The sequence below is a fragment of the Ciconia boyciana genome, chromosome 8, assembly GCF_034638445.1.
Source record: "Ciconia boyciana chromosome 8, ASM3463844v1, whole genome shotgun sequence".
Lineage (NCBI taxonomy): Eukaryota > Metazoa > Chordata > Aves > Ciconiiformes > Ciconiidae > Ciconia > Ciconia boyciana.
This window is the reverse complement of record NC_132941.1, coordinates 62,087,165-62,108,529: the sequence shown is the minus strand read 5'-3', so window position 1 is coordinate 62,108,529 and position 21,365 is coordinate 62,087,165. Positions and strand designations below refer to the sequence as shown.

The 21,365-nt window shown below is 54.1% G+C and overlaps 2 protein-coding genes across 2 annotated transcripts in view; both read right to left on the bottom strand.

The window, feature by feature from the left end:
- Positions 1-2,458, bottom strand: part of LOC140656142 (scavenger receptor cysteine-rich domain-containing protein DMBT1-like) — an 88,630-nt gene extending 86,172 nt beyond the window's left edge. Inside the window, 2 exon segments of the mRNA XM_072871477.1 lie at positions 1,622-1,933; positions 2,422-2,458. Of these exon segments, the coding sequence (XP_072727578.1) occupies positions 1,622-1,933; positions 2,422-2,458 (349 nt within the window).
- Positions 2,459-2,466: 8 nt separating this feature from the next.
- Positions 2,467-21,365, bottom strand: part of DMBT1 (deleted in malignant brain tumors 1) — a 42,736-nt gene continuing 23,837 nt past the window's right edge. Inside the window, 13 exon segments of the mRNA XM_072871475.1 lie at positions 2,467-2,838; positions 3,310-3,668; positions 4,225-4,493; positions 4,495-4,534; positions 7,643-7,991; positions 8,462-8,820; positions 11,929-12,240; positions 12,797-13,036; positions 13,039-13,107; positions 16,219-16,530; positions 17,087-17,435; positions 20,502-20,874; positions 21,216-21,238. Coding sequence (XP_072727576.1) covers positions 2,467-2,838; positions 3,310-3,668; positions 4,225-4,493; positions 4,495-4,534; positions 7,643-7,991; positions 8,462-8,820; positions 11,929-12,240; positions 12,797-13,036; positions 13,039-13,107; positions 16,219-16,530; positions 17,087-17,435; positions 20,502-20,874; positions 21,216-21,238 — 3,426 coding nt within the window.

The following is a 21,365-nucleotide window of genomic DNA, read 5'->3' as shown; positions in this document are numbered from 1 at the left end:
TCTTTCTTGGGTTTTCTTTCTCTCTCTTTCTGTTCTTTTCCTTTTCATTACAAGTCATGATTATGATTATGACTAGGATTGATATATTTTATTTCAATTATTAAACTGTTCTTATCTCACCCCACAAGTGTTCTCACTTTTGCTCTTCCGATTCTCTCCCCCATCCCACCGCGCGGGGCGGGGTGAGCGAGCGGCTGGGTGGTGCTTAGTTGCCGGCTGGGGCTAAACCACCGCGCTTACGACGCGAGCCTCTGGGCCAGTCGCAATGGGGTGCTTTTGCCAGTCGTTCCCGGTTAGGCTCCCTTCGGCCTCCAATGCAGTTAGCTGTTGGGATCCCCTGTCACTCCAGAAATACAGATGGGTTCTGCCCCTGCCTAGCTTGATGGCATTAGGGTGCACCGTGCACCGGTGTCTCCGAGAGCCTTATCCTCCTGTGGGTCTGATGCGCCAGGCCATCGACACCACACAGTCCAGTAAACTCGGTTGTGCCTTTGCTCCACCTGCCTGGAGGCAGGGCGCCTCTAGTCCTGCTCATAGTATTCGTTACCCACTTCTTGTAAATACGAGTCAGAGTTCCTTCATGAAAACCAGGAGTGAGAGCGGCCCTTCTGCTCTGTCTGGGGAACTGTCTACTGCAAACTGGGGCAGCAATTTTCCTGGAAGAACCCCCTTGTGTGATTGTTTTTCCTTGCAAGTCACATACCCGTGCCTCCAGGGTCGAGGTAGGTTTTCCATCCCACTTCCTCATGGCCTCTGCGTGGTCACGCAGGTAAAACCATAGGGTGCCCCGTGGCGTGTACCCTCTATATCCTCTCTCTTGAGCAGAAGCACCCTGACTCCTAATGGCTGAGATACTGGTCCGTACAGGTGGAGAGCAGGACCCATCCTCTTTGAGTTGCCGACGTCATATTTGAGCGTGATGTCATATGGCAAGGACAATCCCTTTGGCCAGTTTGGCTGTGCCCCCTCCCGGCTTCTTGTGCAGCTGGCAGAGCAGGGCAAGTTGAAAAGTCCTTGACTAGTGTAAGCGCTACTTGGCGACAACTGAAACATCAGGGTGGTATCAACATTATTCTCATACTAAATCCAAAACACAGCACTATACCAGCTCCTAGAAAGAAAATTAGCTCTATCCCCGCTGAAACCGGGACAAGTATGTAGGAATTAAACAGTTAGTACCAATACCAGTTAGGACCAATAATGATTTTTTCCAAAAGTATCACAATGTGCAAATGATACAGCTCCAACCTAGAAACTAGTAACAAATAGGCAGCCCAAGTAACGCATCGGAAAGGTGAAACAAGCAGACGCACCTGGAGTAGTCGATGGAGGGGGAACAGTGCTCATGTTTGTGGCATCTGTTAGGGAGGAAGAGAAAGAAGCAAGTGAGGACCTTGTGGATGAAGGAGCAGGGCCCGGTTTTCTCCCAGCGCTGGGGATGTTGGTGCCAGCCTGTCACGTGGGCGACGGAGAGCTGGGGGGTCTCAGGAGGGTGGTCTTCCACGGTGGGAGCAACCAAAACCACAATCTCGGAACACATCTCCAACGCATACCTAATTGTGGCCACCAAGGGCTACTTTCTGAAAGCATCCCGGTATTTAGGAAGGAAAAACAATGGTACCTGAGCACACAACACCAGCGTCTTCATGGTGGCCACAGTTGTGGACGCCCCAGCCACTGTAGCTGCACTGAAAGAGGGAGGACTCAGTCCCTGTGCAGTGCACGTCGTCCAGGGAGATATTGCCAGTGCCTTGTCCAAAGTAGGCATTTGATGGTGCAGACACAGCAAAGCCGCATCCCAGCTGCCTGCACACGACCTCGGCATCGTTCAGGTCCCAGCTGTCATCACAGACGGTGCCCCGGCCCCCGTAGTGGTAAATCTCTACGCGCCCCTCGCACCGGTTCCTGCCGTTCACCAGGCTCAGGGAGGCACCTGGGGAAGGAGGAGACAGGGAAAACGTGGGAAAACCCTCCAGCACGCAGGCGCTTTCTCTCGCCGGGGCACTGGCAACGCTCTACGAGTGTCAGGCCACCAGGACTGTCACCCTCTGCTTAATTAGGCTGGGCGTTTCCCTGGCTCTGCTCTCCCATGGAGAAGACCGACCCCCACCCTGTGAGCCACTACCTGCTGCTGTCAAAAGGAGCGGCCAGAAAAGGCGTGACAAATTCAGACCCACCTGGAGGAACGGATGCCGTGAAGATGGCTGCGGTCGTGGTTGTGGCATCTGTTAGGGGAGGAAGAGAAAGAAGCAAGTGAGGACCTTGTGGATGAAGGAGCAGGGCCAGGTTTTCTCCCGGCGCTGGGGATATTGGTGCCACCCTGTCACGTGGGCGATGGAGAGCTGGGGGGTCTCAGGAGGGTGGTCTTCCACGGTGGGAGCAACCAAAACCACAATCTCGGAACACATCTCCAACGCATACCTAATTGTGGCCACCAAGGGCCACTTTCTGAAAGCATCCCGGTATTTAGGAATGAAAAGCAATGGTACCTGAGCACACAACACCAGCGTCTTCATGGTGGCCACAGTTGTGGACGCCCCAGCCACGGTAGCTGCACTGAAAGAGGGAGGACTCAGTCCCTGTGCAGTGCACGTCGTCCAGGTAGATATTGCCAGTGCCTTGTCCAAAGTAGGCATTTGATGGTGCAGAAACAGCAAAGCCGCATCCCAGCTGCCTGCACACGACCTCGGCATCGTTCAGGTCCCAGCTGTCATCACAGACGGTGCCCCGGCCCCCGTAGTGGTAAATCTCTACGCGCCCCTCGCACCGGTTCCTGCCGTTCACCAGGCTCAGGGAGGCACCTGGGGAAGGAGGAGACAGGGAAAATGTGGGAAAACCCTCCAGCACGCAGGCGCTTTCTCTCGCCGGGGCACTGGCAACGCTCTACGAGTGTCAGGCCACCAGGACTGTCACCCTCTGCTTAATTAGGCTGGGCGTTTCCCTGGCTCTGCTCTCCCATGGAGAAGACCGACCCCCACCCTGTGAGCCACTACCTGCTGCCGCAAAAGCAGCGGCCAGAAAAGGCGTGACAAATTCAGACCCACCTGGAGGAACGGATGCCGTGAAGATGGCTGCGGTCGTGGTTGTGGCATCTGTTAGGGGAGGAAGAGAAAGAAGCAAGTGAGGACCTTGTGGATGAAGGAGCAGGGCCAGGTTTTCTCCCGGCGCTGGGGATATTGGTGCCACCCTGTCACGTGGGCGATGGAGAACTTGGGGGTCTCAGGAGGGTGGTCTTCCACAGTGGGAGCAACAAAAACCACAATCTCGGAACACATCTCCAACGCATACCTAATTGTGGCCACCAAGGGCCACTTTCTGAAAGCGTCCCGGTATTTAGGAAGGAAAAACAATGGTACCTGAGCACACAACACCAGCGTCTTCATGGTGGCCACAGTTGTGGACGCCCCAGCCACGGTAGCTGCACTGAAAGAGGGAGGACTCAGTCCCTGTGCAGTGCACGTCGTCCAGGTAGATATTGCCAGTGCCTTGTCCAAAGTAGGCATTTGATGGTGCAGACACAGCAAAGCCGCATCCCAGCTGCCTGCACACGACCTCGGCATCGTTCAGGTCCCAGCTGTCATCACAGACGGTGCCCCGGCCCCCGTAGTGGTAAATCTCTACGCGCCCCTCGCACCGGTTCCTGCCGTTCACCAGGCTCAGGGAGGCACCTGGGGAAGGAGGAGACAGGGAAAATGTGGGAAAACCCTCCAGCACGCAGGCGCTTTCTCTCGCCGGGGCACTGGCAACGCTCTACGAGTGTCAGGCCACCAGGACTGTCACCCTCTGCTTAATTAGGCTGGGCGTTTCCCTGGCTCTGCTCTCCCATGGAGAAGACCGACCCCCACCCTGTGAGCCACTACCTGCTGCCGCCAAAAGCAGCGGCCAGAAAAGGTGTGACAAATTCAGACCCACCTGGAGGAACGGATGCCGTGAAGATGGCTGCGGTCGTGGTTGTGGCATCTGTTAGGGGAGGAAGAGAAAGAAGCAAGTGAGGACCTTGTGGATGAAGGAGCAGGGCCAGGTTTTCTCCCGGCGCTGGGGATATTGGTGCCACCCTGTCACGTGGGCGATGGAGAACTTGGGGGTCTCAGGAGGGTGGTCTTCCACAGTGGGAGCAACAAAAACCACAATCTCGGAACACATCTCCAACGCATACCTAATTGTGGCCACCAAGGGCCACTTTCTGAAAGCGTCCCGGTATTTAGGAAGGAAAAACAATGGTACCTGAGCACACAACACCAGCGTCTTCATGGTGGCCACAGTTGTGGACGCCCCAGCCACTGTAGCTGCACTGAAAGAGGGAGGACTCAGTCCCTGTGCAGTGCACGTCGTCCAGGTAGATATTGCCAGTGCCTTGTCCAAAGTAGGCATTTGATGGTGCAGAAACAGCAAAGCCGCATCCCAGCTGCCTGCACACGACCTCGGCATCATTCAGGTCCCAGCTGTCATCACAGACGGTGCCCCGGCCCCCGTAGTGGTAAATCTCTACGCGCCTCGCACCGGTTCCTGCCGTTCACCAGGCTCAGGGAGGCACCTGGGGAAGGAGGAGACAGGGAAAATGTGGGAAAACCCTCCAGCACGCAGGCGCTTTCTCTCGCCGGGGCACTGGCAACGCTCTACGAGTGTCAGGCCACCAGGACTGTCACCCTCTGCTTAATTAGGCTGGGCGTTTCCCTGGCTCTGCTCTCCCATGGAGAAGACCGACCCCCACCCTGTGAGCCACTACCTGCTGCCGCCAAAAGCAGCGGCCAGAAAAGGCGTGACAAATTCAGACCCACCTGGAGGAACGGATGCCGTGAAGATGCCTGCGGTCGTGGTTGTGGCAACTGTTAGGGGAGGAAGAGAAAGAAGCAAGTGAGGACCTTGTGGATGAAGGAGCAGGGCCAGGTTTTCTCCCGGCGCTGGGGATGCTGGTGGGCGATGGAGAGCTTGGGGGTCTCAGGAGGGTGGTCTTCCATGGTGGGAGCAAAGGAAAACACAATCTTTGAACACGTCTCCAAAACATTTTCTCTTGAGGCAAACACGTGCCAATTTCTTGGTTGCCCAGACTGGTTGTAGATAGGCCATCCCTGGAAACATTCAAGGTCAGGCTGGATAGGGCTCCGAGCCATCTTCTAGTTGAAGGTGTCTCTGCTCATTGCAGGAGGTTTGGACTAGAAGACCTTTAAAGGTCCCTTCCAACCCAAACCATTCCATGATCCTATGATCCTATGATTCTACGATTCTCGTTGTAAATGGCTCTTTCTAGAGAGTGACTGAATTTGACAATGCAAGTGATAAACAAACTCAGATGAGGTACGTTTTCCCTAGAGAGATGGATCTTTTGGGACACGGTGCAATCCACCTTGGAGCTTTGCTCTCTCCAAGTTTGCATGCCACATGCCCGATAGCCCCAAGGGCATGACTGGCAGACCCGTGCCCTGCCCTGGGGTGTGTGGTTCACAGCACCATGCTCCTACGTGTCCCATCTGCCACCGGGCAGCTTCAGCCCCTGAGCTGGGATATTCACCAATACAGCCCAAGAGTAACGCATAGAGAGAAAACCTGAAAAAAGCAGACACTCCTGGAGACATTGGCATTGTGGCAGTTTGGGTCATGATAGCTCTAACCGTGAAGGGAAGAAGAGAAAGAAGCAAGTGAAGCACTTTTATCTTCTGTCCTGGTTTTGGCTGGGAGGGAGTTAATTGTCTTTCTAGCAGCTGGTATAGCGGTGTGTTTTGGATTTAGGATGAAAATAATGTTGATAACATGCTGGTGGTTTAGTTGTTGCTGAGCAGTCGAGGACTTTTCAGCTTCTCATCCCGTCCTGCCAACGAGGAGGCTGGAGGTGCACGAGAAGCTGGGAGGCGGCACAGCCAGGACAGCTGACCCCAACTGGCCAAAGGGCTATTCCGTACCATAGGACGTCCTGCTCAGCATATAAACTGGGGAGGAGTTGGCCGGGGCACGGCCGCTGCTCGGGAACTGGCTGGGCATCAGTCGGTTGGTGGTGAGCAATTGTTTTTCATTTTCCTCACTTGTCTTTCTTGGGTTTTCTTTCTCTCTCTTTCTGTTCTTTTCCTTTTCATTACAAGTCATGATTATGATTATGACTAGGATTGATATATTTTATTTCAATTATTAAACTGTTCTTATCTCACCCCACAAGTGTTCTCACTTTTGCTCTTCCGATTCTCTCCCCCATCCCACCGCGCGGGCGGGGTGAGCGAGCGGCTGGGTGGTGCTTAGTTGCCGGCTGGGGCTAAACCACCGCGCTTACGACGCGAGCCTCTGGGCCAGTCGCAATGGGGTGCTTTTGCCAGTCGTTCCCGGTTAGGCTCCCTTCGGCCTCCAATGCAGTTAGCTGTTGGGATCCCCTGTCACTCCAGAAATACAGATGGGTTCTGCCCCTGCCTAGCTTGATGGCATTAGGGTGCACCGTGCACCGGTGTCTCCGAGAGCCTTATCCTCCTGTGGGTCTGATGCGCCAGGCCATCGACACCACACAGTCCAGTAAACTCGGTTGTGCCTTTGCTCCACCTGCCTGGAGGCAGGGCGCCTCTAGTCCTGCTCATAGTATTCGTTACCCACTTCTTGTAAATACGAGTCAGAGTTCCTTCATGAAAACCAGGAGTGAGAGCGGCCCTTCTGCTCTGTCTGGGGAACTGTCTACTGCAAACTGGGGCAGCAATTTTCCTGGAAGAACCCCCTTGTGTGATTGTTTTTCCTTGCAAGTCACATACCCGTGCCTCCAGGGTCGAGGTAGGTTTTCCATCCCACTTCCTCATGGCCTCTGCGTGGTCACGCAGAGTAAAACCATAGGGTGCCCCGTGGCGTGTACCCTCTATATCCTCTCTCTTGAGCAGAAGCACCCTGACTCCTAATGGCTGAGATACTGGTCCGTACAGGTGGAGAGCAGGACCCATCCTCTTTGAGTTGCCGACGTCATATTTGAGCGTGATGTCATATGGCAAGGACAATCCCTTTGGCCAGTTTGGCTGTGCCCCGTCCCGGCTTCTTGTGCAGCTGGCAGAGCAGGGCAAGTTGAAAAGTCCTTGACTAGTGTAAGCGCTACTTGGCGACAACTGAAACATCAGGGTGGTATCAACATTATTCTCATACTAAATCCAAAACACAGCACTATACCAGCTCCTAGAAAGAAAATTAGCTCTATCCCCGCTGAAACCGGGACAAGTATGTAGGAATTAAACAGTTAGTACCAATACCAGTTAGGACCAATAATGATTTTTTCCAAAAGTATCACAATGTGCAAATGATACAGCTCCAACCTAGAAACTAGTAACAAATAGGCAGCCCAAGTAACGCATCGGAAAGGTGAAACAAGCAGACGCACCTGGAGTAGTCGATGGAGGGGGAACAGTGCTCATGTTTGTGGCATCTGTTAGGGGAGGAAGAGAAAGAAGCAAGTGAGGACCTTGTGGATGAAGGAGCAGGGCCCGGTTTTCTCCCAGCGCTGGGGATGTTGGTGCCAGCCTGTCACGTGGGCGACGGAGAGCTGGGGGGTCTCAGGAGGGTGGTCTTCCACGGTGGGAGCAACCAAAACCACAATCTCGGAACACATCTCCAACGCATACCTAATTGTGGCCACCAAGGGCTACTTTCTGAAAGCATCCCGGTATTTAGGAAGGAAAAACAATGGTACCTGAGCACACAACACCAGCGTCTTCATGGTGGCCACAGTTGTGGACGCCCCAGCCACTGTAGCTGCACTGAAAGAGGGAGGACTCAGTCCCTGTGCAGTGCACGTCGTCCAGGGAGATATTGCCAGTGCCTTGTCCAAAGTAGGCATTTGATGGTGCAGACACAGCAAAGCCGCATCCCAGCTGCCTGCACACGACCTCGGCATCGTTCAGGTCCCAGCTGTCATCACAGACGGTGCCCCGGCCCCCGTAGTGGTAAATCTCTACGCGCCCCTCGCACCGGTTCCTGCCGTTCACCAGGCTCAGGGAGGCACCTGGGGAAGGAGGAGACAGGGAAAATGTGGGAAAACCCTCCAGCACGCAGGCGCTTTCTCTCGCCGGGGCACTGGCAACGCTCTACGAGTGTCAGGCCACCAGGACTGTCACCCTCTGCTTAATTAGGCTGGGCGTTTCCCTGGCTCTGCTCTCCCATGGAGAAGACCGACCCCCACCCTGTGAGCCACTACCTGCTGCCGCCAAAAGCAGCGGCCAGAAAAGGTGTGACAAATTCAGACCCACCTGGAGGAACGGATGCCGTGAAGATGGCTGCGGTCGTGGTTGTGGCATCTGTTAGGGAGGAAGAGAAAGAAGCAAGTGAGGACCTTGTGGATGAAGGAGCAGGGCCAGGTTTTCTCCCGGCGCTGGGGATATTGGTGCCACCCTGTCACGTGGGCGATGGAGAACTTGGGGTCTCAGGAGGGTGGTCTTCCACAGTGGGAGCAACAAAAACCACAATCTCGGAACACATCTCCAACGCATACCTAATTGTGGCCACCAAGGGCCACTTTCTGAAAGCGTCCCGGTATTTAGGAAGGAAAAACAATGGTACCTGAGCACACAACACCAGCGTCTTCATGGTGGCCACAGTTGTGGACGCCCCAGCCACTGTAGCTGCACTGAAAGAGGGAGGACTCAGTCCCTGTGCAGTGCACGTCGTCCAGGTAGATATTGCCAGTGCCTTGTCCAAAGTAGGCATTTGATGGTGCAGAAACAGCAAAGCCGCATCCCAGCTGCCTGCACACGACCTCGGCATCGTTCAGGTCCCAGCTGTCATCACAGACGGTGCCCCGGCCCCCGTAGTGGTAAATCTCTACGCGCCCCTCGCACCGGTTCCTGCCGTTCACCAGGCTCAGGGAGGCACCTGGGGAAGGAGGAGACAGGGAAAATGTGGGAAAACCCTCCAGCACGCAGGCGCTTTCTCTCGCCGGGGCACTGGCAACGCTCTACGAGTGTCAGGCCACCAGGACTGTCACCCTCTGCTTAATTAGGCTGGGCGTTTCCCTGGCTCTGCTCTCCCATGGAGAAGACCGACCCCCACCCTGTGAGCCACTACCTGCTGCCGCCAAAAGCAGCGGCCAGAAAAGGCGTGACAAATTCAGACCCACCTGGAGGAACGGATGCCGTGAAGATGCCTGCGGTCGTGGTTGTGGCAACTGTTAGGGGAGGAAGAGAAAGAAGCAAGTGAGGACCTTGTGGATGAAGGAGCAGGGCCAGGTTTTCTCCCGGCGCTGGGGATGCTGGTGGGCGATGGAGAGCTTGGGGGTCTCAGGAGGGTGGTCTTCCATGGTGGGAGCAAAGGAAAACACAATCTTTGAACACGTCTCCAAAACATTTTCTCTTGAGGCAAACACGTGCCAATTTCTTGGTTGCCCAGACTGGTTGTAGATAGGCCATCCCTGGAAACATTCAAGGTCAGGCTGGATAGGGCTCCGAGCCATCTTCTAGTTGAAGGTGTCTCTGCTCATTGCAGGAGGTTTGGACTAGAAGACCTTTAAAGGTCCCTTCCAACCCAAACCATTCCATGATCCTATGATCCTATGATTCTACGATTCTCGTTGTAAATGGCTCTTTCTAGAGAGTGACTGAATTTGACAATGCAAGTGATAAACAAACTCAGATGAGGTACGTTTTCCCTAGAGAGATGGATCTTTTGGGACACGGTGCAATCCACCTTGGAGCTTTGCTCTCTCCAAGTTTGCATGCCACATGCCCGATAGCCCCAAGGGCATGACTGGCAGACCCGTGCCCTGCCCTGGGGTGTGTGGTTCACAGCACCATGCTCCTACGTGTCCCATCTGCCACCGGGCAGCTTCAGCCCCTGAGCTGGGATATTCACCAATACAGCCCAAGAGTAACGCATAGAGAGAAAACCTGAAAAAAGCAGACACTCCTGGAGACATTGGCATTGTGGCAGTTTGGGTCATGATAGCTCTAACCGTGAAGGGAAGAAGAGAAAGAAGCAAGTGAAGCACTTTTTATCTTCTGTCCTGGTTTTGGCTGGGAGGGAGTTAATTGTCTTTCTAGCAGCTGGTATAGCGGTGTGTTTTGGATTTAGGATGAAAATAATGTTGATAACATGCTGGTGGTTTAGTTGTTGCTGAGCAGTCGAGGACTTTTCAGCTTCTCATCCCGTCCTGCCAACGAGGAGGCTGGAGGTGCACGAGAAGCTGGGAGGGGGCACAGCCAGGACAGCTGACCCCAACTGGCCAAAGGGCTATTCCGTACCATAGGACGTCCTGCTCAGCATATAAACTGGGGGAGGAGTTGGCCGGGGCACGGCCGCTGCTCGGGAACTGGCTGGGCATCAGTCGGTTGGTGGTGAGCAATTGTTTTTCATTTTCCTCACTTGTCTTTCTTGGGTTTTCTTTCTCTCTCTTTCTGTTCTTTTCCTTTTCATTACAAGTCATGATTATGATTATGACTAGGATTGATATATTTTATTTCAATTATTAAACTGTTCTTATCTCACCCCACAAGTGTTCTCACTTTTGCTCTTCCGATTCTCTCCCCCATCCCACCGCGCGGGGCGGGTGAGCGAGCGGCTGGGTGGTGCTTAGTTGCCGGCTGGGGCTAAACCACCGCGCTTACGACGCGAGCCTCTGGGCCAGTCGCAATGGGGTGCTTTTGCCAGTCGTTCCCGGTTAGGCTCCCTTCGGCCTCCAATGCAGTTAGCTGTTGGGATCCCCCTGTCACTCCAGAAATACAGATGGGTTCTGCCCCTGCCTAGCTTGATGGCATTAGGGTGCACCGTGCACCGGTGTCTCCGAGAGCCTTATCCTCCTGTGGGTCTGATGCGCCAGGCCATCGACACCACACAGTCCAGTAAACTCGGTTGTGCCTTTGCTCCACCTGCCTGGAGGCAGGGCGCCTCTAGTCCTGCTCATAGTATTCGTTACCCACTTCTTGTAAATACGAGTCAGAGTTCCTTCATGAAAACCAGGAGTGAGAGCGGCCCTTCTGCTCTGTCTGGGGAACTGTCTACTGCAAACTGGGGCAGCAATTTTCCTGGAAGAACCCCCTTGTGTGATTGTTTTTCCTTGCAAGTCACATACCCGTGCCTCCAGGGTCGAGGTAGGTTTTCCATCCCACTTCCTCATGGCCTCTGCGTGGTCACGCAGGTAAAACCATAGGGTGCCCCGTGGCGTGTACCCTCTATATCCTCTCTCTTGAGCAGAAGCACCCTGACTCCTAATGGCTGAGATACTGGTCCGTACAGGTGGAGAGCAGGACCCATCCTCTTTGAGTTGCCGACGTCATATTTGAGCGTGATGTCATATGGCAAGGACAATCCCTTTGGCCAGTTTGGCTGTGCCCCGTCCCGGCTTCTTGTGCAGCTGGCAGAGCAGGGCAAGTTGAAAAGTCCTTGACTAGTGTAAGCGCTACTTGGCGACAACTGAAACATCAGGGTGGTATCAACATTATTCTCATACTAAATCCAAAACACAGCACTATACCAGCTCCTAGAAAGAAAATTAGCTCTATCCCCGCTGAAACCGGGACAAGTATGTAGGAATTAAACAGTTAGTACCAATACCAGTTAGGACCAATAATGATTTTTTCCAAAAGTATCACAATGTGCAAATGATACAGCTCCAACCTAGAAACTAGTAACAAATAGGCAGCCCAAGTAACGCATCGGAAAGGTGAAACAAGCAGACGCACCTGGAGTAGTCGATGGAGGGGAACAGTGCTCATGTTTGTGGCATCTGTTAGGGGAGGAAGAGAAAGAAGCAAGTGAGGACCTTGTGGATGAAGGAGCAGGGCCCGGTTTTCTCCCAGCGCTGGGGATGTTGGTGCCAGCCTGTCACGTGGGCGACGGAGAGCTGGGGGTCTCAGGAGGGTGGTCTTCCACGGTGGGAGCAACCAAAACCACAATCTCGGAACACATCTCCAACGCATACCTAATTGTGGCCACCAAGGGCTACTTTCTGAAAGCATCCCGGTATTTAGGAAGGAAAAACAATGGTACCTGAGCACACAACACCAGCGTCTTCATGGTGGCCACAGTTGTGGACGCCCCAGCCACTGTAGCTGCACTGAAAGAGGGAGGACTCAGTCCCTGTGCAGTGCACGTCGTCCAGGGAGATATTGCCAGTGCCTTGTCCAAAGTAGGCATTTGATGGTGCAGACACAGCAAAGCCGCATCCCAGCTGCCTGCACACGACCTCGGCATCGTTCAGGTCCCAGCTGTCATCACAGACGGTGCCCCGGCCCCCGTAGTGGTAAATCTCTACGCGCCCCTCGCACCGGTTCCTGCCGTTCACCAGGCTCAGGGAGGCACCTGGGGAAGGAGGAGACAGGGAAAACGTGGGAAAACCCTCCAGCATGCAGGCGCTTTCTCTCGCCGGGGCACTGGCAACGCTCTACGAGTGTCAGGCCACCAGGACTGTCACCCTCTGCTTAATTAGGCTGGGCGTTTCCCTGGCTCTGCTCTCCCATGGAGAAGACCGACCCCCACCCTGTGAGCCACTACCTGCTGCTGTCAAAAGGAGCGGCCAGAAAAGGCGTGACAAATTCAGACCCACCTGGAGGAACGGATGCCGTGAAGATGCCTGCGGTCGTGGTTGTGGCATCTGTTAGGGGAGGAAGAGAAAGAAGCAAGTGAGGACCTTGTGGATGAAGGAGCAGGGCCAGGTTTTCTCCCGGCGCTGGGGATATTGGTGCCACCCTGTCACGTGGGCGATGGAGAACTTGGGGGTCTCAGGAGGGTGGTCTTCCACAGTGGGAGCAACAAAAACCACAATCTCGGAACACATCTCCAACGCATACCTAATTGTGGCCACCAAGGGCCACTTTCTGAAAGCGTCCCGGTATTTAGGAAGGAAAAACAATGGTACCTGAGCACACAACACCAGCGTCTTCATGGTGGCCACAGTTGTGGACGCCCCAGCCACTGTAGCTGCACTGAAAGAGGGAGGACTCAGTCCCTGTGCAGTGCACGTCGTCCAGGTAGATATTGCCAGTGCCTTGTCCAAAGTAGGCATTTGATGGTGCAGAAACAGCAAAGCCGCATCCCAGCTGCCTGCACACGACCTCGGCATCGTTCAGGTCCCAGCTGTCATCACAGACGGTGCCCCGGCCCCGTAGTGGTAAATCTCTACGCGCCCCTCGCACCGGTTCCTGCCGTTCACCAGGCTCAGGGAGGCACCTGGGGAAGGAGGAGACAGGGAAAATGTGGGAAAACCCTCCAGCACGCAGGCGCTTTCTCTCGCCGGGGCACTGGCAACGCTCTACGAGTGTCAGGCCACCAGGACTGTCACCCTCTGCTTAATTAGGCTGGGCGTTTCCCTGGCTCTGCTCTCCCATGGAGAAGACCGACCCCCACCCTGTGAGCCACTACCTGCTGCCGCCAAAAGCAGCGGCCAGAAAAGGTGTGACAAATTCAGACCCACCTGGAGGAACGGATGCCGTGAAGATGCCTGCGGTCGTGGTTGTGGCAACTGTTAGGGAGGAAGAGAAAGAAGCAAGTGAGGACCTTGTGGATGAAGGAGCAGGGCCAGGTTTTCTCCCGGCGCTGGGGATGCTGGTGGGCGATGGAGAGCTTGGGGGTCTCAGGAGGGTGGTCTTCCATGGTGGGAGCAAAGGAAAACACAATCTTTGAACACGTCTCCAAAACATTTTCTCTTGAGGCAAACACGTGCCAATTTCTTGGTTGCCCAGACTGGTTGTAGATAGGCCATCCCTGGAAACATTCAAGGTCAGGCTGGATAGGGCTCCGAGCCATCTTCTAGTTGAAGGTGTCTCTGCTCATTGCAGGAGGTTTGGACTAGAAGACCTTTAAAGGTCCCTTCCAACCCAAACCATTCCATGATCCTATGATCCTATGATTCTACGATTCTCGTTGTAAATGGCTCTTTCTAGAGAGTGACTGAATTTGACAATGCAAGTGATAAACAAACTCAGATGAGGTACGTTTTCCCTAGAGAGATGGATCTTTTGGGACACGGTGCAATCCACCTTGGAGCTTTGCTCTCTCCAAGTTTGCATGCCACATGCCCGATAGCCCCAAGGGCATGACTGGCAGACCCGTGCCCTGCCCTGGGGTGTGTGGTTCACAGCACCATGCTCCTACGTGTCCCATCTGCCACCGGGCAGCTTCAGCCCCCTGAGCTGGGATATTCACCAATACAGCCCAAGAGTAACGCATAGAGAGAAAACCTGAAAAAAGCAGACACTCCTGGAGACATTGGCATTGTGGCAGTTTGGGTCATGATAGCTCTAACCGTGAAGGGAAGAAGAGAAAGAAGCAAGTGAAGCACTTTTTATCTTCTGTCCTGGTTTTGGCTGGGAGGGAGTTAATTGTCTTTCTAGCAGCTGGTATAGCGGTGTGTTTTGGATTTAGGATGAAAATAATGTTGATAACATGCTGGTGGTTTAGTTGTTGCTGAGCAGTCGAGGACTTTTCAGCTTCTCATCCCGTCCTGCCAACGAGGAGGCTGGAGGTGCACGAGAAGCTGGGAGGGGGCACAGCCAGGACAGCTGACCCCAACTGGCCAAAGGGCTATTCCGTACCATAGGACGTCCTGCTCAGCATATAAACTGGGGGAGGAGTTGGCCGGGGCACGGCCGCTGCTCGGGAACTGGCTGGGCATCAGTCGGTTGGTGGTGAGCAATTGTTTTTCATTTTCCTCACTTGTCTTTCTTGGGTTTTCTTTCTCTCTCTTTCTGTTCTTTTCCTTTTCATTACAAGTCATGATTATGATTATGACTAGGATTGATATATTTTATTTCAATTATTAAACTGTTCTTATCTCACCCCACAAGTGTTCTCACTTTTGCTCTTCCGATTCTCTCCCCCATCCCACCGCGCGGGGCGGGGGTGAGCGAGCGGCTGGGTGGTGCTTAGTTGCCGGCTGGGGCTAAACCACCGCGCTTACGACGCGAGCCTCTGGGCCAGTCGCAATGGGGTGCTTTTGCCAGTCGTTCCCGGTTAGGCTCCCTTCGGCCTCCAATGCAGTTAGCTGTTGGGATCCCCCTGTCACTCCAGAAATACAGATGGGTTCTGCCCCTGCCTAGCTTGATGGCATTAGGGTGCACCGTGCACCGGTGTCTCCGAGAGCCTTATCCTCCTGTGGGTCTGATGCGCCAGGCCATCGACACCACACAGTCCAGTAAACTCGGTTGTGCCTTTGCTCCACCTGCCTGGAGGCAGGGCGCCTCTAGTCCTGCTCATAGTATTCGTTACCCACTTCTTGTAAATACGAGTCAGAGTTCCTTCATGAAAACCAGGAGTGAGAGCGGCCCTTCTGCTCTGTCTGGGGAACTGTCTACTGCAAACTGGGGCAGCAATTTTCCTGGAAGAACCCCCTTGTGTGATTGTTTTTCCTTGCAAGTCACATACCCGTGCCTCCAGGGTCGAGGTAGGTTTTCCATCCCACTTCCTCATGGCCTCTGCGTGGTCACGCAGAGTAAAACCATAGGGTGCCCCGTGGCGTGTACCCTCTATATCCTCTCTCTTGAGCAGAAGCACCCTGACTCCTAATGGCTGAGATACTGGTCCGTACAGGTGGAGAGCAGGACCCATCCTCTTTGAGTTGCCGACGTCATATTTGAGCGTGATGTCATATGGCAAGGACAATCCCTTTGGCCAGTTTGGCTGTGCCCCGTCCCGGCTTCTTGTGCAGCTGGCAGAGCAGGGCAAGTTGAAAAGTCCTTGACTAGTGTAAGCGCTACTTGGCGACAACTGAAACATCAGGGTGGTATCAACATTATTCTCATACTAAATCCAAAACACAGCACTATACCAGCTCCTAGAAAGAAAATTAGCTCTATCCCCGCTGAAACCGGGACAAGTATGTAGGAATTAAACAGTTAGTACCAATACCAGTTAGGACCAATAATGATTTTTTCCAAAAGTATCACAATGTGCAAATGATACAGCTCCAACCTAGAAACTAGTAACAAATAGGCAGCCCAAGTAACGCATCGGAAAGGTGAAACAAGCAGACGCACCTGGAGTAGTCGATGGAGGGGAACAGTGCTCATGTTTGTGGCATCTGTTAGGGGAGGAAGAGAAAGAAGCAAGTGAGGACCTTGTGGATGAAGGAGCAGGGCCCGGTTTTCTCCCAGCGCTGGGGATGTTGGTGCCAGCCTGTCACGTGGGCGACGGAGAGCTGGGGGTCTCAGGAGGGTGGTCTTCCACGGTGGGAGCAACCAAAACCACAATCTCGGAACACATCTCCAACGCATACCTAATTGTGGCCACCAAGGGCTACTTTCTGAAAGCATCCCGGTATTTAGGAAGGAAAAACAATGGTACCTGAGCACACAACACCAGCGTCTTCATGGTGGCCACAGTTGTGGACGCCCCAGCCACTGTAGCTGCACTGAAAGAGGGAGGACTCAGTCCCTGTGCAGTGCACGTCGTCCAGGGAGATATTGCCAGTGCCTTGTCCAAAGTAGGCATTTGATGGTGCAGACACAGCAAAGCCGCATCCCAGCTGCCTGCACACGACCTCGGCATCGTTCAGGTCCCAGCTGTCATCACAGACGGTGCCCCGGCCCCCGTAGTGGTAAATCTCTACGCGCCCCTCGCACCGGTTCCTGCCGTTCACCAGGCTCAGGGAGGCACCTGGGGAAGGAGGAGACAGGGAAAACGTGGGAAAACCCTCCAGCATGCAGGCGCTTTCTCTCGCCGGGGCACTGGCAACGCTCTACGAGTGTCAGGCCACCAGGACTGTCACCCTCTGCTTAATTAGGCTGGGCGTTTCCCTGGCTCTGCTCTCCCATGGAGAAGACCGACCCCCACCCTGTGAGCCACTACCTGCTGCTGTCAAAAGGAGCGGCCAGAAAAGGCGTGACAAATTCAGACCCACCTGGAGGAACGGATGCCGTGAAGATGGCTGCGGTCGTGGTTGTGGCATCTGTTAGGGGAGGAAGAGAAAGAAGCAAGTGAGGACCTTGTGGATGAAGGAGCAGGGCCAGGTTTTCTCCCGGCGCTGGGGATATTGGTGCCACCCTGTCACGTGGGCGATGGAGAACTTGGGGGTCTCAGGAGGGTGGTCTTCCACAGTGGGAGCAACAAAAACCACAATCTCGGAACACATCTCCAACGCATACCTAATTGTGGCCACCAAGGGCCACTTTCTGAAAGCGTCCCGGTATTTAGGAAGGAAAAACAATGGTACCTGAGCACACAACACCAGCGTCTTCATGGTGGCCACAGTTGTGGACGCCCCAGCCACTGTAGCTGCACTGAAAGAGGGAGGACTCAGTCCCTGTGCAGTGCACGTCGTCCAGGTAGATATTGCCAGTGCCTTGTCCAAAGTAGGCATTTGATGGTGCAGAAACAGCAAAGCCGCATCCCAGCTGCCTGCACACGACCTCGGCATCGTTCAGGTCCCAGCTGTCATCACAGACGGTGCCCCGGCCCCCGTAGTGGTAAATCTCTACGCGCCCCTCGCACCGGTTCCTGCCGTTCACCAGGCTCAGGGAGGCACCTGGGGAAGGAGGAGACAGGGAAAATGTGGGAAAACCCTCCAGCACGCAGGCGCTTTCTCTCGCCGGGGCACTGGCAACGCTCTACGAGTGTCAGGCCACCAGGACTGTCACCCTCTGCTTAATTAGGCTGGGCGTTTCCCTGGCTCTGCTCTCCCATGGAGAAGACCGACCCCCACCCTGTGAGCCACTACCTGCTGCCGCCAAAAGCAGCGGCCAGAAAAGGTGTGACAAATTCAGACCCACCTGGAGGAACGGATGCCGTGAAGATGCCTGCGGTCGTGGTTGTGGCAACTGTTAGGGGAGGAAGAGAAAGAAGCAAGTGAGGACCTTGTGGATGAAGGAGCAGGGCCAGGTTTTCTCCCGGCGCTGGGGATGCTGGTGGGCGATGGAGAGCTTGGGGGTCTCAGGAGGGTGGTCTTCCATGGTGGGAGCAAAGGAAAACACAATCTTTGAACACGTCTCCAAAACATTTTCTCTTGAGGCAAACACGTGCCAATTTCTTGGTTGCCCAGACTGGTTGTAGATAGGCCATCCCTGGAAACATTCAAGGTCAGGCTGGATAGGGCTCCGAGCCATCTTCTAGTTGAAGGTGTCTCTGCTCATTGCAGGAGGTTTGGACTAGAAGACCTTTAAAGGTCCCTTCCAACCCAAACCATTCCATGATCCTATGATCCTATGATTCTACGATTCTCGTTGTAAATGGCTCTTTCTAGAGAGTGACTGAATTTGACAATGCAAGTGATAAACAAACTCAGATGAGGTACGTTTTCCCTAGAGAGATGGATCTTTTGGGACACGGTGCAATCCACCTTGGAGCTTTGCTCTCTCCAAGTTTGCATGCCACATGCCTGATAGCCCCAAGGGCATGACTGGCAGACCCGTGCCCTGCCCTGGGGTGTGTGGTTCACAGCACCATGCTCCTACGTGTCCCATCTGCCACCGGGCAGCTTCAGCCCCCTGAGCTGGGATATTCACCAATACAGCCCAAGAGTAACGCATAGAGAGAAAACCTGAAAAAAGCAGACACTCCTGGAGACATTGGCATTGTGGCAGTTTGGGTCATGATAGCTCTAACCGTGAAGGGAAGAAGAGAAAGAAGCAAGTGAAGCACTTTTTATCTTCTGTCCTGGTTTTGGCTGGGAGGGAGTTAATTGTCTTTCTAGCAGCTGGTATAGCGGTGTGTTTTGGATTTAGGATGAAAATAATGTTGATAACATGCTGGTGGTTTAGTTGTTGCTGAGCAGTCGAGGACTTTTCAGCTTCTCATCCCGTCCTGCCAATGAGGAGGCTGGAGGTGCACGAGAAGCTGGGAGGGGGCACAGCCAGGACAGCTGACCCCAACTGGCCAAAGGGCTATTCCGTACCATAGGACGTCCTGCTCAGCATATAAACTGGGGGAGGAGTTGGCCGGGGCACGGCCGCTGCTCGGGAACTGGCTGGGCATCAGTCGGTTGGTGGTGAGCAATTGTTTTTCATTTTCCTCACTTGTCTTTCTTGGGTTTTCTTTCTCTCTCTTTCTGTTCTTTTCCTTTTCATTACAAGTCATGATTATGATTATGACTAGGATTGATATATTTTATTTCAATTATTAAACTGTTCTTATCTCACCCCACAAGTGTTCTCACTTTTGCTCTTCCGATTCTCTCCCCCATCCCACCGCGCGGGGCGGGGGTGAGCGAGCGGCTGGGTGGTGCTTAGTTGCCGGCTGGGGCTAAACCACCGCGCTTACGACGCGAGCCTCTGGGCCAGTCGCAATGGGGTGCTTTTGCCAGTCGTTCCCGGTTAGGCTCCCTTCGGCCTCCAATGCAGTTAGCTGTTGGGATCCCCCTGTCACTCCAGAAATACAGATGGGTTCTGCCCCTGCCTAGCTTGATGGCATTAGGGTGCACCGTGCACCGGTGTCTCCGAGAGCCTTATCCTCCTGTGGGTCTGATGCGCCAGGCCATCGACACCACACAGTCCAGTAAACTCGGTTGTGCCTTTGCTCCACCTGCCTGGAGGCAGGGCGCCTCTAGTCCTGCTCATAGTATTCGTTACCCACTTCTTGTAAATACGAGTCAGAGTTCCTTCATGAAAACCAGGAGTGAGAGCGGCCCTTCTGCTCTGTCTGGGGAACTGTCTACTGCAAACTGGGGCAGCAATTTTCCTGGAAGAACCCCCTTGTGTGATTGTTTTTCCTTGCAAGTCACATACCCGTGCCTCCAGGGTCGAGGTAGGTTTTCCATCCCACTTCCTCATGGCCTCTGCGTGGTCACGCAGGTAAAACCATAGGGTGCCCCGTGGCGTGTACCCTCTATATCCTCTCTCTTGAGCAGAAGCACCCTGACTCCTAATGGCTGAGATACTGGTCCGTACAGGTGGAGAGCAGGACCCATCCTCTTTGAGTTGCCGACGTCATATTTGAGCGTGATGTCATATGGCAAGGACAATCCCTTTGGCCAGTTTGGCTGTGCCCCGTCCCGGCTTCTTGTGCAGCTGGCAGAGCAGGGCAAGTTGAAAAGTCCTTGACTAGTGTAAGCGCTACTTGGCGACAACTGAAACATCAGGGTGGTATCAACATTATTCTCATACTAAATCCAAAACACAGCACTATACCAGCTCCTAGAAAGAAAATTAGCTCTATCCCCGCTGAAACCGGGACAAGTATGTAGGAATTAAACAGTTAGTACCAATACCAGTTAGGACCAATAATGATTTTTTCCAAAAGTATCACAATGTGCAAATGATACAGCTCCAACCTAGAAACTAGTAACAAATAGGCAGCCCAAGTAACGCATCGGAAAGGTGAAACAAGCAGACGCACCTGGAGTAGTCGATGGAGGGGGAACAGTGCTCATGTTTGTGGCATCTGTTAGGGAGGAAGAGAAAGAAGCAAGTGAGGACCTTGTGGATGAAGGAGCAGGGCCCGGTTTTCTCCCAGCGCTGGGGATGTTGGTGCCAGCCTGTCACGTGGGCGACGGAGAGCTGGGGGTCTCAGGAGGGTGGTCTTCCACGGTGGGAGCAACCAAAACCACAATCTCGGAACACATCTCCAACGCATACCTAATTGTGGCCACCAAGGGCTACTTTCTGAAAGCATCCCGGTATTTAGGAAGGAAAAACAATGGTACCTGAGCACACAACACCAGCGTCTTCATGGTGGCCACAGTTGTGGACGCCCCAGCCACTGTAGCTGCACTGAAAGAGGGAGGACTCAGTCCCTGTGCAGTGCACGTCGTCCAGGGAGATATTGCCAGTGCCTTGTCCAAAGTAGGCATTTGATGGTGCAGACACAGCAAAGCCGCATCCCAGCTGCCTGCACACGACCTCGGCATCGTTCAGGTCCCAGCTGTCATCACAGACGGTGCCCCGGCCCCCGTAGTGGTAAATCTCTACGCGCCCCTCGCACCGGTTCCTGCCGTTCACCAGGCTCAGGGAGGCACCTGGGGAAGGAGGAGACAGGGAAAACGTGGGAAAACCCTCCAGCATGCAGGCGCTTTCTCTCGCCGGGGCACTGGCAACGCTCTACGAGTGTCAGGCCACCAGGACTGTCACCCTCTGCTTAATTAGGCTGGGCGTTTCCCTGGCTCTGCTCTCCCATGGAGAAGACCGACCCCCACCCTGTGAGCCACTACCTGCTGCTGTCAAAAGGAGCGGCCAGAAAAGGCGTGACAAATTCAGACCCACCTGGAGGAACGGATGCCGTGAAGATGGCTGCGGTCGTGGTTGTGGCATCTGTTAGGGGAGGAAGAGAAAGAAGCAAGTGAGGACCTTGTGGATGAAGGAGCAGGGCCAGGTTTTCTCCCGGCGCTGGGGATATTGGTGCCACCCTGTCACGTGGGCGATGGAGAACTTGGGGTCTCAGGAGGGTGGTCTTCCACAGTGGGAGCAACAAAAACCACAATCTCGGAACACATCTCCAACGCATACCTAATTGTGGCCACCAAGGGCCACTTTCTGAAAGCGTCCCGGTATTTAGGAAGGAAA